The following is a 14,518-nucleotide window of genomic DNA, read 5'->3' as shown; positions in this document are numbered from 1 at the left end:
TGAATTTGCATGTGAGATGGATTTTTTAGTTGCCGTGACAGATTGGTCTATAGGGCAACCAGGTAGTGCCCAAAGCGCTAGTCTGAAAGATAAGTGTGTGGGTCGGTGTTTTTTTTTATGTTTGTGGACATGTTTAATGGTCTGCTCGGCTGGTCGGTTTTTACTGCTGATTTTCCTGCTAGTAAAACAAAATTGACTTCAGCAATTACAAATCCATGAAGTCTCCTATACTGTGCAAGACACTTATATAGTGTATGTAAAAGTTCAAAACTACCTAGTTTCTAAACATGGGCCATTTTTTTGCTTTACAGTTCACTAATGGGGACCACTTTTACATTGTGACCGGGTCGATTTTCTCTCCCAGTTGACATGTAAAAGGAATTAACATTAAATACAGAAATTCTCCGAAGCTCAGTGAACTCAAGGGCAAGTGGGCACTTTTAGAAACACAGGAGTAAATGGGGAACCCTAGTACCAAGGTCTGTGTGTGGTCATCTCAGTGACAGCCAAGAAATCCCTTAAGAAGTACCGCCAAATGTTCCTGCAATCTTGGGAACCAAGCACTAATGCAAGCTCAAAGCCAAGTGCTCCCTCTTTATTTGGCGTTGATTCTGATGGAAGTGCTGGCAATTGGCCAAGGCTTACTTGATGGGTGTACGGGAACGCTCAGGCACAGAAAGCACATGAACAGCACACAATATATTGTGTTTATATTGTTGTGACTTTATAAAAAGTATAAAAGTGTATTCACTTTAACTACAGTTAAATGGTGCAAACAAATGATGTTTCTCACACCATACTTGTGAACAATCTGGTTTTCTGAGGTAAGCAGGCGAACTCTATATGCATTTAGGCAAACTTGAAATGCAGATGCTAGGCATACAGGTAGCACACATGCTCAGTGGGAGATCTGAAGAGCATAGGCGGAAACCTCCATAAAGGCCATCATTAATAATCATACTCTTACTTCGGTGGACCTGTGGATTCAAGTCACGTTTTTAGGCAGGCAGTGTGTGGTTTTGATGCATGTGGTGCTTCCAATACAAGTAGTCAGTGTCCTTTGCAGGGACACTGCTGTTAGCAAGAGAGGGCTCAGGCAAGCCCAGCAGGTGCAAGGTAGTGCATACTTGAGTTTTATGCTACTCTCATGTGGGTGAGCATCTAGGCCTCTGGGGTGTCACATTACCTTGGTTGTAGGCAAGGAGCATTCGACCCACCACCAATGGTATGTTGAGCTTTTCCTTCTCACACTTGGTGGTGGGTGTACACGAGAGCCCAAAAATACCCATAATACTACCAGGGTTTGCAGAGTCAACACAAACAGTTCTTAAGCCAAACAGGTACTTGTCGATGGGCACTCAGGAGTACCCACGGCTGTAAGTACAGGCCCCTCGTCATTCAGGGATACCCAAAGCTACAAGAACAGGGGCTGCTCCCTCAAGGATGCCATCACTATAACAACAGCCTCTTTTCATTAAGGAATATTCACAGTTGGAGGAACAAGCATTAGCAAAGCCAACAGGTTTGCCTTTAATTTTTAATCCTGACTAAAACACCAAAGAAAACCTGTTGCAGTGAAAAAGCAAAAAAAAAAACAAAGATTGTCTTCTGAACATAATGCATTTATGAGATACAAAGTGTGTGGTGATTCAGTGTATTTTGAGTTGTAAAATTGCATTGCAAAGCAAATATTCTACAGGAGGAGCAATGATGCAGGAAGGCCCAATAGTATGAGACGAGAGATAAATACTGCTCCACATGCAGCCACATCACACACACACACACACACACACACACACACACTCTCTTATACACTTTAAAGAATTGGTAGCAATAGGTTAATGCAAACACCTGCGCTGCAAGTCAGACCTACAAAGGGCCCTGTTGCTAAAGAAATGCAGCGAAATGAAAAGCCCCTTTTCTTAGAGCTCGCAGTCACAAAACAGTCTCCAATTCAAAGATGTTCACACGGTGCATTGCACTTACCTGGCACTTTCAAATGTAGCTGACGCACTTTTTCCTATAGCTCCGAAGCCAACACCAACTGCCAGACCCTCTAAAATACAACAAAACACCTTGACATTAGAAGCTGAGATGGTAGCAGGAGGACTCCCACATTGGCTATTCATGTTCCACAAAACCGCCCTGAATACACGGAGGAAATACACATAACCACCCCTGCAAGCTATTGTCCCCCAGGCCCCATGTGAAATGCTGAGGCCCATGACTCGCCAAATGCACCCACCTCAGAAGGGGCTTCCTTTCCTGGTAATTGGACTGGGGTTAATCCCTTTAAGACCAGAACAAAACACAGCAATGGAAATCACACAAAGGAATGACAACTGTAAGAATACATTCATGCTCTGAATCAGCTCTCCTCGACGGCGGAGTATCACTCTCTTGAAATAATGCTTGGTGTGAAAGGCCGCAGGATTAGACTGCCAGCGAGAATATGAGGATGCACATGAAGACACACTGAATACTACCTCCACATTGTCTGGTCACTGACCATGGCCTCTCTAGATGTTGTCGACTTTAGTAGGAACTTTTTCAGAACTTCCATGGGGTTACTGGGCTCGGATTGTGAAACTCAGAGCCTTTTGCCACTGATGACCTGGGACTCGGCCTTACTGTCAAACCCAAAAGTAACCATCTAGTCCAACCCTATAGCTTTTGACCCTCACGGTAGCAGCATTGAGCAGTCCAAGGCAGACTCGGACAGCTGGTGACTCAGTTCACTACTCCATCTAATAACACTAAGTAAATTAGGGTCCAAACTGTGCTTTTATTACAAAGGAAAATTACTTCACTTCAAAACACACAACACAATACTGTATATAAAAACCGGAAAGAAACTGCATTCGTTATATTAGTGTACTTGGAGACATAGACCCTGCTGTTTCCCTCTCAGAAAGAGCTCCAGTGGGAATTGTTCTGTACATCCCACCCCAGTCCCTATTGAGGGTTCCCCATGGTGAATGATCCCCTCCTTCAATGATTCCCCCCTCCTTTGCATGGGATTGCCAAGAGAAATAAGAAAAAGTCCACCTCTTCAGGCTCTAAGTCCTGAGCTGCACTTTACCTTTGGTCTTAGTCTATGATGAAGTGTAAGCCTGATACACACTCCCCTTGGTGGTCGGTGGACTACCCACTCCAAGGGGTGTGCTCTATGCACGTCCCACCAAACTGGATCATTAGCTCATGATGTGGTGTGCAGCTAAAGCGCATGCCCAGTCAAGTAACTGCCAGCTGATCCAACACCAGTGATTGACCAATGGTGTTTGGGATGCATTGCTCGTGATCTGTCAGTCTGTTCCACCACAGTTTCTTACCAAAACAAATCTTAGAGCTCACCCTGGCTGAATTAGGTTTTCGATTTCATTGAATGCTGGCTCGTGAACACAGGACAGTTGGTGGTGACCGTAGGCTGCAGTCAGGAGTTCTTCAGCACCACGCATTCTAGGCACTTCTGCACTCAATGGGTTCACTACGGGTAATGTGAATAAGCTTAAAAAAGGATCAAAGACATAGGTACTTCCAAAGCAAAGCATATGCTGTGGTAACACTTGGGGCTCACAGATTTCACCCATCAGTATTAGTGGTGCAGGTCCTCATGAGTTGCGGCAGAGGTTTCAGTTCATCCTTCTTAGGACCCTCTCTTCTCGCAGCATCCTCTTTGTGCAGACACCTTGAATGCCTCCTCTGATTAGCTATTCAGCTTCTTCCTTCAAGCAGGATTTAGGCAGCCCTATCTGGCAGGCTTCTAGAACTTCCCAATGTTTCTCGTCCAGAACATGTTCAGAGGATTTTGCAGTAGTCACACCAACCCTGGAGTACAGAAGAATTTCTAGGTCACCACAGGCGTGGGACTAAAGGCAAGGGAGGCTGCCACACTCACCTACTTGTTTACCTGTGGAGGGTAGCTGTTCTAGAGTACAATGGGTCAGGAAAGGGCATGAGGAAACTCCCTACTTCAAAGGGACCCTCTAACTCCTTTCCATAATACAACTCAGTTGTACTGTCTACAAAGTGTCCCTGGACAATTATGGAGTGTGAGGAACCCTGTAATTCACTTTTGCTTTCTTAGCTCTACTTTCAATCTTTTATCTTGGATACCACTAGAATATAGCAAAGACAAAAGGTGTCCCACTGTACCTACGGCCACATGTGCGTCAAGGGCACTTTCATCATCGTTTTGTGTGCGAAGGTAGGGATCAGAAAACAACAACTTGCTAGGGTAAATTTGAGGCAGAGAGGACGCTGATTAAAGCCAACCATGGGACCTCTTTACACCCTAAATTTCCTGCATTTGTAGAAAAGAACTGGCAAATTGGTAAATTTGAACATTTATTTGCTTCCGGTTCTTAATTCACAGTGACTGGGAAGTGAATTTAGGTGGTTTGATTGAAAATTAGGGTAAAATTAACTTTAGCATAAAAGCCTGTTTCAACAATCAAGTTTCTCGAATATGTTCTGCTACAGGATATTATGGTTGCTTAACAAGGTGGAAACTGAGATAGCTGACTGGTCCAAAGGGAAGTGCTGGAGAATTTGAGACTATTACATGTGAGATTGAAAGAATAATTAACATAAGAACTAAGAGGTATGTAATGTAGTTCAAAGTATTATTTTACTCAATAGATTGGTTAAAATAAAACTGGAGGTCGTGATCATCTTTGGGCGGATTATGTTTATGAGAAATTGTTGACATGATTGACAAACAGAGATGTATACAAAAAACTGATGGACGGAATGTTTGTATTAATCCCAGCCACTGGAAATTACTTAGGGCTGCATCGCAGTCCATTATTTTGCACAACATGCTACCTCAGTTTGGACCCAGCCATATGCAACTCAGTCCTGACCCATATCCAACAGAAAAGATTAGTCAGTGTGTGTGTGTGTGTGTGTGGGTGGCACAAAAATGGTTGAAGATTCTGGAATCAAATATAAGCCATGCCTAAGGACATTAGAGGGTGGTTAGATGTGAAGCTCAGTTTTCTTTTATGGGTATGTTGGCTGAACATATCTGAGGGATAGAGAGGGGGCAGGCCATGAAGTGACTTATACGAAGTCCATATTGGAAGGTGAAAGATTAAGCAAGCTTAAGGGGCCAGACTAAAAATATTCCCAGTAGCAAGGTTATCAACTCGTCCGTGGGGGCAAGTGAGTATTGTGGGATGTGTCCCAAGTGTTCACATGATCCAATGTTCCAGCTTGTTCAAACGGAGGTGGGAGAAGAGGGTGGGATAGGGACAGCCAATGGTGGTGCTGCTGCTGCTACAGTAAAAGATGGCTTCTACAACACCTTCCCTTCCACTGTACGCACTGCAATAGAACAAGATATACCGTTTTTACTCTTAGGCCTTCATTACATGTCTCATGATAACCCCTAGTCGGGCACAAATGGTGTTTCTGCCCGAATCAAGATGACAGATTTTGCAGTGTAACCCTTACTCTCAGCGTTTTCGAAAAACATTTCACCTGTTGAAAACAGGTGTAATGTGTGTGGAGGAAAGTGACTAAAACGAGGGAAAGGCCTGTGGAAACTGGTGTGCAAACAGTGTCACAGCTAAACCTCTTTTTGAGGGTTGAGAGTTTTAATGCACAGTACTTAACAGTGTTGGGAACTCTGGATATAGTACAATGGTATCAGTTTTCACATGGGAGTCTTAATAAACCCCTCAGCCTAACACATCTATAAACCGTCTGAAAATCCTGTTCTTTCCCTGCTTCAATAAGTTTGCCTCTCTGCAGCAACATTTACATCTGCTTGATCAGGACTTTCAGACCTTCTGTATAGGTTTGGGAAAGGAGTAGTGCTGGGGCATCTGCGTTACTAAGGAAGGGTGTCTGATATATACAGGTTTACCTATGTTCAGTTAAGCAGTCAGTCACAGAGGCATTGAGAGTAGATTTTTTTTCACCTGACATGAGTAGGTCCTGGACTTGTACTGTGACTTTGTGGGTCGTACCAAGCATGTCCCCGTTTACTAACAGTGGACTACTGTCCCTATCGAGAAACATAAACACATAGAACAGTGGTGGCAGAATGCCATGCTTCAAGAATCCTTATTATGACTAGGGCCTTTTTAATCAAATTTACTGGACTGGCCCACTTGTGTAAAGTTCTGCTTCTGTGTGCTTACCCAGTCCTTTGTGCTAACATCCTGAATATGTGTTGCACATGTTGATGTGTGTACCTTGTGTGGTACATCCATGGTGTGTATGAGTAAGTTAGAGTAGTGGAGGCCAGTGGGATCCATTTTCCATAACACTGGCCTGGCCTTACACAAGATGGAGGTGAGAATAGTGCTCTCTAGACAGAGGAAGTGTATTGCTCGCATTCCAATACCTGTAGTGAGGAGTCTTAGGGCCAGATGTAGCAAAAAATTGCGAGTCGCAAATGGCCCGAATCGCAATTTGCGACCCCGCAAAATTGGAAATGGGATGCAGAAATCCCATTTCCGTAGTGCAAATTGCGATGCGAGCCATTACCGACTCGCAAAAATAGCGACCTGATTTTGCGACCCGCAAATAGGAAGTCGCAAATTGCGAGTCGCTAACCATATGCAAAAGCCACTTGCAAATTGCGACTAGTCGCAAGAAGCCCATTTTGCACACCCAAATTACCACTAAGTCAGAGCAGGTGGTAACCAGAACCAAAGTATAAAAGGAGACCTAGAAGGCACCTGGGTTACTCAAAATGGCTGAAATATATGTGATAGCAAGGAGGAGGAGAGTCCACGCCGCCCAGCAGAGGAGGAGGAGCCAGAGACAAGAGAGGATATACAGAACCAGGCAGACACTTTTCCAACAAACTGAGGAGGAGATTTATGACAAATACAGACTCAGCAGTGCAGCAATATTAGAATTAATTGATCTACTCAATCCGCAGCTTCAACGCCAGACTGTGCGTGGCAGCGCCATCCCCACACATGTGCAAGTGCTATGCTCACTGCACCTCTTGGCCTCGGGTAGCTATCAGGGGGTGATTGCTGTGGCAGGTGGGGTATCCCAAAGTGCACTCTCACGATTCTTCAGATCATTCCTAGATGCCATACTCGCACACATGTCCAGATACATATACCTACCCAGGAATGAGGCAGAAATTAACAGCACCAAGTTGGAATTCTACAGAATTGCCAACTTCCCCCATGTAATAGGGTGTGTGGACGGGACACATATACAAATATGACCTCCTGCAAATCTGGACTATCTGTTCTGCAATCGGAAGTGTACCCACTCACTGAACATCCAGGTGGTATGTGACGCCCATTATGTCATCACCGACATGGTAGCCAAGTTTCCAGGGAGTACACATGACTCGTACATTTTCAGGCACAGTGGGATACACCAACGCCTAGAACGTGGGGAGTTTGGAGACGGATACCTCTTAGGTATTGCTGAAGACACCCTGAAGCCATACACACAGGTCACTGTAGAAACCATCCATGCCCTGCTAACATTGTTAATTTTTGCCAAGCAGGTGACAGTGCATATGCGCTACGACCATGGATACTAACCCCGTACCTAACACCCAGCAATGAGAATGAGAAGCGATATAACAGTGCACATAGGCGGACCAGAAATGTCATAGAGAGGACCTTTGGACTGTTAAAGGCAAGATTCCGATGCCTCCACAGAAGTGGAGGTGTGCTCCAGTATGCCCCAATAACAGCATTCAAGATAGTTGGCGCATGCGCAATACTGCACAACATTGCCACCAGACGTGGTCTACATCTCACCCCTGCAGACCCAGATTCGGAGGATGACGAGCAAGAGCTACCCCATAGGCAGCCTGGAGATAGAAGCATTGCGAATCAAGGCAGACAGAGACTGGACCACATTGCAAACCAATACTTTGGAAGGTACGTGGCAACAGACACCACACTCACCAATGTCACACACAAAGAGGCCAGTTGTGTAGTGGATCAAACAAAAGATTTTAATTAGTGAACCTAATAACTAAAGAACATTATTGTCCGTAAGGGGCTGCACATGTCCACCATTAATGAGGACACATTAACTGCATGTGCCTCAGGAGTCCTGCAATGTTTGTGCCTAACTCCTCCTCCTGGTTCGCCCAGCATGGCTCGTTTCAGGTGGGTCAGCAGACCCCTGACGTGCACTGCCACTCCGCAGTACACGTGTGTCTGTGGCAGATACACTGCTAATAGTGGACCCCTCCTCACTGTCCTGAGGGGGTCTCACCCGTGCCCCTTGCCACCTGCCTGGCCTCCAACATGTCCACAGCGTGGCTAATGCGGCCCAGTCCCCACGCCACATCCCCTGCAAGGTGGGCCAGTTCCACCTGCAGCCTCACAGTCCGTCGTGACAGGCCTGTGGTGTTCATGGCAAGACGGACAATGGAAGCTGCCATGCGATCAAATCTCTGAACTAGTTGGCGCTTACGGCGCCTTGCGCTTTGCCTCTCAGCCACCAGTTCAGTCACCAGTTGGCGGATTGATTGTGTGAGGTCACTGACATTGTCATTCAGTCTTGTGAACTGTGTGTTCACTTCAGCCAGGCCATGTGTGAAATTGTGTTCCATCCTCTGCATTGCACCTGAGATAATCCTCAACTGCCTTGTTTGCAGGCGCTGACCAGAAAGGAGGGATGCCTCAACTGCAGACATGGATGCCTCCCCTAGATCCTCCTGGGCCACCGCCTGGACCTGGACTCTGCGTCTGCGACACGGTGGTGCTTCTGGCTCTTGCTGTCTCACAGTGTGGCTGGGACCAGGTGTCGTGTCTCCTTCCTCCATGTCCAGGAATTCATCTGGAGGGGACTGTGGTGGTGTCATGCTGGGCCCTGTATTGGCTGCTGCAGCCTCCTGCCCTGCCTGTGGCCTGCTGTCTTCAAACTGGATGGTGTGGCTGGTGGGGGTGTCTTGTGGGACTCTGGCACATAGGGAACACACTGTCAGTCTCTAACATCTGTTTTATGCCTCATAATAAACATTTGCCTATATGCTGCCTATTGTACTACATTGCCCATAATGCACCATTCTGGTGGTTGCTAGTCTGGAATGGAGCTAGCCTGGTTGTGCATGCTGCTGTGTACTGGGTGAGTGTGGGTATAGTTTTTATAGGTGTACATGCATGTTTCATGGTAATCACTTTTGGATGTCCCTTGCGCTGACGTGTCCAATGCTCCCATACCTGACACAGCCTCAGGCTCCAGTGTCTGCTCCACCAATTCCTCCGTGGCTGTGGGTGGTGGGATGGTGGATGGGCCTCCTCCTGTGCCCCTCATTTCCCTGAGGCGCTCTGCCACCCTCTCCTTTGTCCTGGAGCGCAGGTCGTACCACAGTTTTTTTATTTCTACAATGCTTCTGTGGCTCACCCCAATGGCATTGACCCTCTCCTGGATTTCCTGCCAGATCCTCCTCTTCTCAGTGTCTGGGACACGCAGGGCTGCCTTTCCAAAAAGCTGGTCATGGTGCTGGCAGCATTCTTCTGTCAGCACCTCAAGTTCCTTCTCTGAGAATTTCAATTTCCTCTTCCTTCCTGTACTGCATGTGTCTTCCATGGTAGCACCTGCTCCTCCAGGTAGTTGCTCAGCAGTTTGAAAAGGGTGTGGTCCTCCCTCCTCCCAGGTGTATTTGATGTCTTCCTGGCTCTGATGTCATCATCAAGAGCCAGGAAGTGTTTTTCCAACTGTTTTGCTGCACCTGCATGCAATTTGCAACACAGTCGCAATTTGTGACACCCGACTCGCAAATTGCGAGTTCGCTTTTAGAGAGGTCGCAAAAAGCGACCTCGCTAACAGTGGACTCGCAATCTGCGGTGCAACATCATTTGCGAGTCGTAAATTGATGTTGCTTTTTTTTGTTGGATCCCATTTTGCGAGTCGGAAATTGCGAGTCGCAATGACTCGCAATTTCTGACTCGCAAAATTTTACCTTCCTACATCTGGCCCTTAGATACTGAAATAAGGGGCCTGATGACAGGGCTCCTGTAACTAAGCAAGAAGGAATTTTTTTAACAAGGAGCTGCTGATTAGTCTTCCTGGACACGGCCATTTGGTGGATAGTAGGTGTAACGGGTGGAACTGCACGCTCTCTCGCGCAAGGAGCGAACATTTTTTGTTGACACCTGTCATTTTGTCTTTTACTGTTAAGCCTTCAGTTGAGCTGAAGACAGCCAAGTGTGGAAACCTCACCTATGTTGTAGGTGCTCCAGGATGAAGGCTACCCTGCTCTGAGAAGCATCACTCTACATACTCTAGGGCTGTGTCTGGAAAACAGCCTGACAATGGCACTTTAAAGGAGAGTTTCAGACAGTGGTTTCATGTCACCTGTCTGCCAGTAGTGTATAAATGTAGACCTCATTACCCCATTTGTTGTCCCAGAACCAAATCCTCCATAGCCAAGAAAGGACGTGGTATGTAGGGTACTCAGAGGGCTGCTGTTGGGCTGGTGAGGGGACATCACTTGAGGTCTGATCTCTTGTTGGCACAGCTGCATAGCTGTCCTCAAACATCTAAACACCTGCCTGCCTTCTGACGGAACTTGCCAACCCTGGAAGAGGAGAGACTGTCCAGGAAGGAAAGGGGTGCAGCATGCCCCTAGTGGCTGTGGGTGCCCAGAATAGCAGACTGCTGGAGAGTGATCTGCGAGAACCCCAGCGTCAGAGCACCTCTGCCGCCCCACCCTCAAAGCCTCCTGGGTCCCTCTCAAAGGTCTGAAGTGGGAACCGTGACTCAGCAGGCATTGTGATTGCTGAGGACCAGTGCAGGATGTGACTGTATGTCATGATGAACCACTGTGAGGCTGCAACTGCCAAGTTTGTGTGAGGTTGTGACTGCCGAAACTGAGATCAGGTTGTGTGAGGCTGCGATTGACAAAGCTGCAGTCAGCCTGTGTGAGTCTGTGACTACCGAAGATGGGATTGGCCTGTGTGGGGCTGCATCTGCTGAAACTTTCACTGGCTCGTGCAGGGCTACAACTGCTGAATGTGTGATTGACCCATGTTGGGCTGCATTTATTGAAGTCGTATCTGACCTGGGCTGGGCCACATCCACCTGATTCATGATCAGCCACCGTGGGGGATGCATCAGCCATGTGTCGTCAGACCCTATTGGGGGTAACAGTAAGGACCTTCTGGACCTGGCGTGGGACAGCATCAGTCTCAAAGGCCTCACACTTACACTAAATTGTTCCACCTGCTAGGATTGTGTAAGTACTTTCTTTCTTTAAAAGGCCAGCACTGGGCGGGACATTCACTTTATGGGATTGTTGATTGAGATCACATGTATGCACGTCTTTCTACCATGTATACATGTACATATGGATTATTCTATAGTGTGCAACCAGTTATAAAGCAAAGGGGTGGTGTACAGCAGATGGGAGAAATGAAGGGCAAGTAAGGCTTGATTACAAGTGTCAGGGTTTGTTTTTTTAGCATGTATGTGTATTATGCAGACACAGAAGTTGCTTTTGCATTGGGTTTTCCATGAAAAAGAAGGTCTTCAACTCCTTTCTGGAGCAGAGGGCTGAAGGTTGATTTCAGAAACATGATTCGATGGAGTTTCTTGTCCTTGTTGTACAGTAAGACATGGCCTAGCTTCTGGTCTTTTCCTTACTTTCATTTATTTGCTCCAGCCACAGGATATCCTGGCTGCATGTGGTGAGTTCACCATTGGAGATCTTTACCTTTACTGCTAGTAAGGGAGTTGCGCTGGGGGGAGGGGGCTAGCAGCAGTAGAAGACAATGTTCTTTCTGAAGTGTGGGGCTCTTCCAGTCATATTTCGTCACTCCATCAATGAATCTTGCTGCTGAATAGAGGATTCTCTATCATATGAGAGTCTATATGAACTATTACTGGGGATTACGTTGCATGTCTGAGTAGGTTCACAAGAGATTACAGTGCACTTCCCAGTCCTTTCCCAGATAGCCACAACTAACATGCACAGGGAATAAGGATGTACACTGAAACAGGAAGGGAGAATGAGGTCGCTGGTTATGCCTGAAACAAAACTGGAAGAATAGCAGTGCCTGTAGATGTGAGACTGGCTGACAGCCTTCAGCAGAGAGTCCAAATCAGAGGGAGGGAGGCGAGTATACACTGGAAGTTAGTTTCCAGCTGGTACTGTGCTGGCCGGAAAGCCTGCACACACAGAGCAAACACACGAGTGTTCAGACCCCTAGCCTATCCTCTTGGCTTTCAGGGTACAGGGGAAGACTGATCTCCGTCAAACAACCTCGAGCACAGGTATTTCACTCCTAGAGGACATCAGGAGCCTCTGGTACTGAAGTGCAGCAGGGCTTAAAATAAATCTAGACAAATGTTGAACTAGCGGCGGGCAGATTCCACAAGACAAAGCTGGTTCCCAGATTAGTTTCACAAAGCACACACAACAAATTACTTCTGTGAAACAAGAAGTTGATGAAGTGCTGGGGTCACCACTTTTTGAGGATATAATTCTTGGTGAGATAGCACATTGGGTGGCACCAAGCTCCACTGATTACAAACTGGGCACTTCAGATTTGGCCAACATCTGAGTAATAAACACTGGTTTTCCAGTCAGAAACTCTAGGTATGACTAACTTTAGGCGGATTCCTGGGGGAAGCAGTAACTTTTACGGTCTTCTCCTCGCTGTTTGGTCTTTGTGACCCCCTATGAAGCAGGGAGACGATTTGCTTTTACTTTTGGGAAAGGTAGATGTTGCCTCAGTCCCAAAGCGAGGAACATATACATGAGCAACATATATCAGTGTGAGAGAGCAATGATATGGATGTCATGGGCGCTAAAGCAAGCAAGAAAAATAGTCACTTAGCCTTCCAGGTCAGTGATATGAAATAACCCATGTGTTTGTAAAGCGCGCTTACTATGGAATGTAGCTTGGCAGTTAGGGGCCTCTAAGTTCCTCATGCTACCTGTCTTTCCTCATTCCTGCCCATTTCCAACTCACTCTTTATCTCAGCTCCTTTTTTTAAACTATCCGCCCTTTCCCCTATGACCTTCCACTCTGTCCCTCACTACAAGGAGGAAAGAGGGACATATCTGGGGAGGGCACCACTCCGACCAATTATGAAATGCCGTGTGTTGCCACGCCCAGATTTTATGGTTACAGGAGCACCAGGCCTAATTTTTCCAGGTGGAAAATCTGTCAGATAAAATCCAGAGTACTGGGATTGGCCTCTGCTCAGCTCCCTCAGTACAGGGGAGCGGGTAACAGCCCCACCCGCCCATCTTCTAGTTGTCCTGAACCCATGCTCACCTCCTGCCTCTCACCCTGACAAATGCCTGCTCCACAATTCCCATTTATTATCTGCAAACAGAAGGTGGCAAATGGGAACAATATTCCACATGGCACTGAAAATACTGTGTGGAATTCGAGCAAGAAAAACTGGGTCTGTCTGGTCACTCCCCAGTCCAAGGGGATTAACTCATGATAGTTGGATTTATGTGCATTGAAACTGACTAGGAAACTTATTTCCGGTCACGCAGTATTCCAGGACGTGAATCTGCATTACCTGTGAACACACCCCCTTCTTTCAAATCAAATCAAATCAAATCATTAGCATTTATAAAGCGCGCTACTCACCCGTGCGGGTCTCAAGGCGCTAGGGACAAAGGGGGTGGTTATCGCTGCTCGAACAGCCAGGTCTTTAGGAGTCTCCGGAAAGCGGAGTGGTCCTGGGTGGTCCTGAGGCTGGTGGGGAGGGAGTTCCAGGTCTTGGCCGCCAGGAAGGAGAAAGATCTCCCACCCGCCGTGGAGCGTCGGATGCGAGGGACGGCGGCGAGTGCGAGGCCAGAGGAGCGGAGGGGGCGGGTGGGGACGTAGAAGTTGAGGCGTCTGTTGAGGTATTCTGGTCCCTTGTCGTGGAGGGCTTTGTGTGCGTGGGTGAGAAGTCGGAAGGTGATCCTTTTGCCGACTGGGAGCCAATGCAGGTGTCTCAGGTGTGCGGAGATGTGGCTGTTGCGGGGTACGTCGACGATGAGGCGGGCTGAGGCGTTTTGAATGCGTTGCAGGCGATTTTGGAGTTTGGCAGTGGTCCCAGCGTAGAGGGTGTTGCCGTAGTCCAGGCGGCTCGTGACGAGGGCGTGGGTCACGGTTTTTCTGGTGTCGGCGGGGATCCAGCGGAAGATCTTGCGGAGCATGCGGAGGGTGAGGAAGCAGGCGGAGGACACGGCGTTGACTTGCTTGGTCATGGTGAGAAGGGGGTCCAAGATGAAGCCGAGGTTGCGGGCGTGGTCTGCGGGGGTCGGTGCGGTGCCGAGGGCCGTGGGCCACCAGGAGTCGTCCCAGGCGGACGGGGTGTTGCCGAGGATGAGGACTTCAGTTTTTTCAGAGTTCAGCTTTAGGCGGCTGAGCCTCATCCAATCTGCGACGTCCTTCATACCCTCTTGTAGGTTGGTCTTGGCGCTGGCGGGGTCCTTGGTGAGGGAGAGTATAAGTTGGGTGTCGTCGGCGTAGGAGGTGATGATGATGTCGTGCTTGCGTACGATGTTAGCGAGGGGGCTCATGTAGACATTGAAGAGTGTCGGGCTGAGTGATGAGCCTTG

At 47.6% G+C, this 14,518-nt stretch overlaps 1 protein-coding gene across 2 annotated transcripts in view; it reads right to left on the bottom strand.

The window, feature by feature from the left end:
• The window catches only part of SLC39A11 (solute carrier family 39 member 11), a 1,676,832-nt gene that overhangs the window by 242,312 nt on the left and 1,420,002 nt on the right, over positions 1–14,518 (bottom strand). For both annotated transcript variants that reach the window (XM_069199826.1, XM_069199827.1), the window contains exon 7: positions 1,987–2,056. In XM_069199826.1, the coding sequence (XP_069055927.1) occupies positions 1,987–2,056 (70 nt within the window). The remainder of the gene's footprint in view (positions 1–1,986; positions 2,057–14,518) is intronic.

The sequence above is a fragment of the Pleurodeles waltl genome, chromosome 7 (assembly GCF_031143425.1).
Source record: "Pleurodeles waltl isolate 20211129_DDA chromosome 7, aPleWal1.hap1.20221129, whole genome shotgun sequence".
In the NCBI taxonomy this organism is placed as follows: Eukaryota; Metazoa; Chordata; class Amphibia; order Caudata; family Salamandridae; genus Pleurodeles; species Pleurodeles waltl.
The sequence above is the reverse complement of the archived record's forward strand: the minus strand, read 5'-3'. Positions and strand labels throughout refer to the sequence as shown.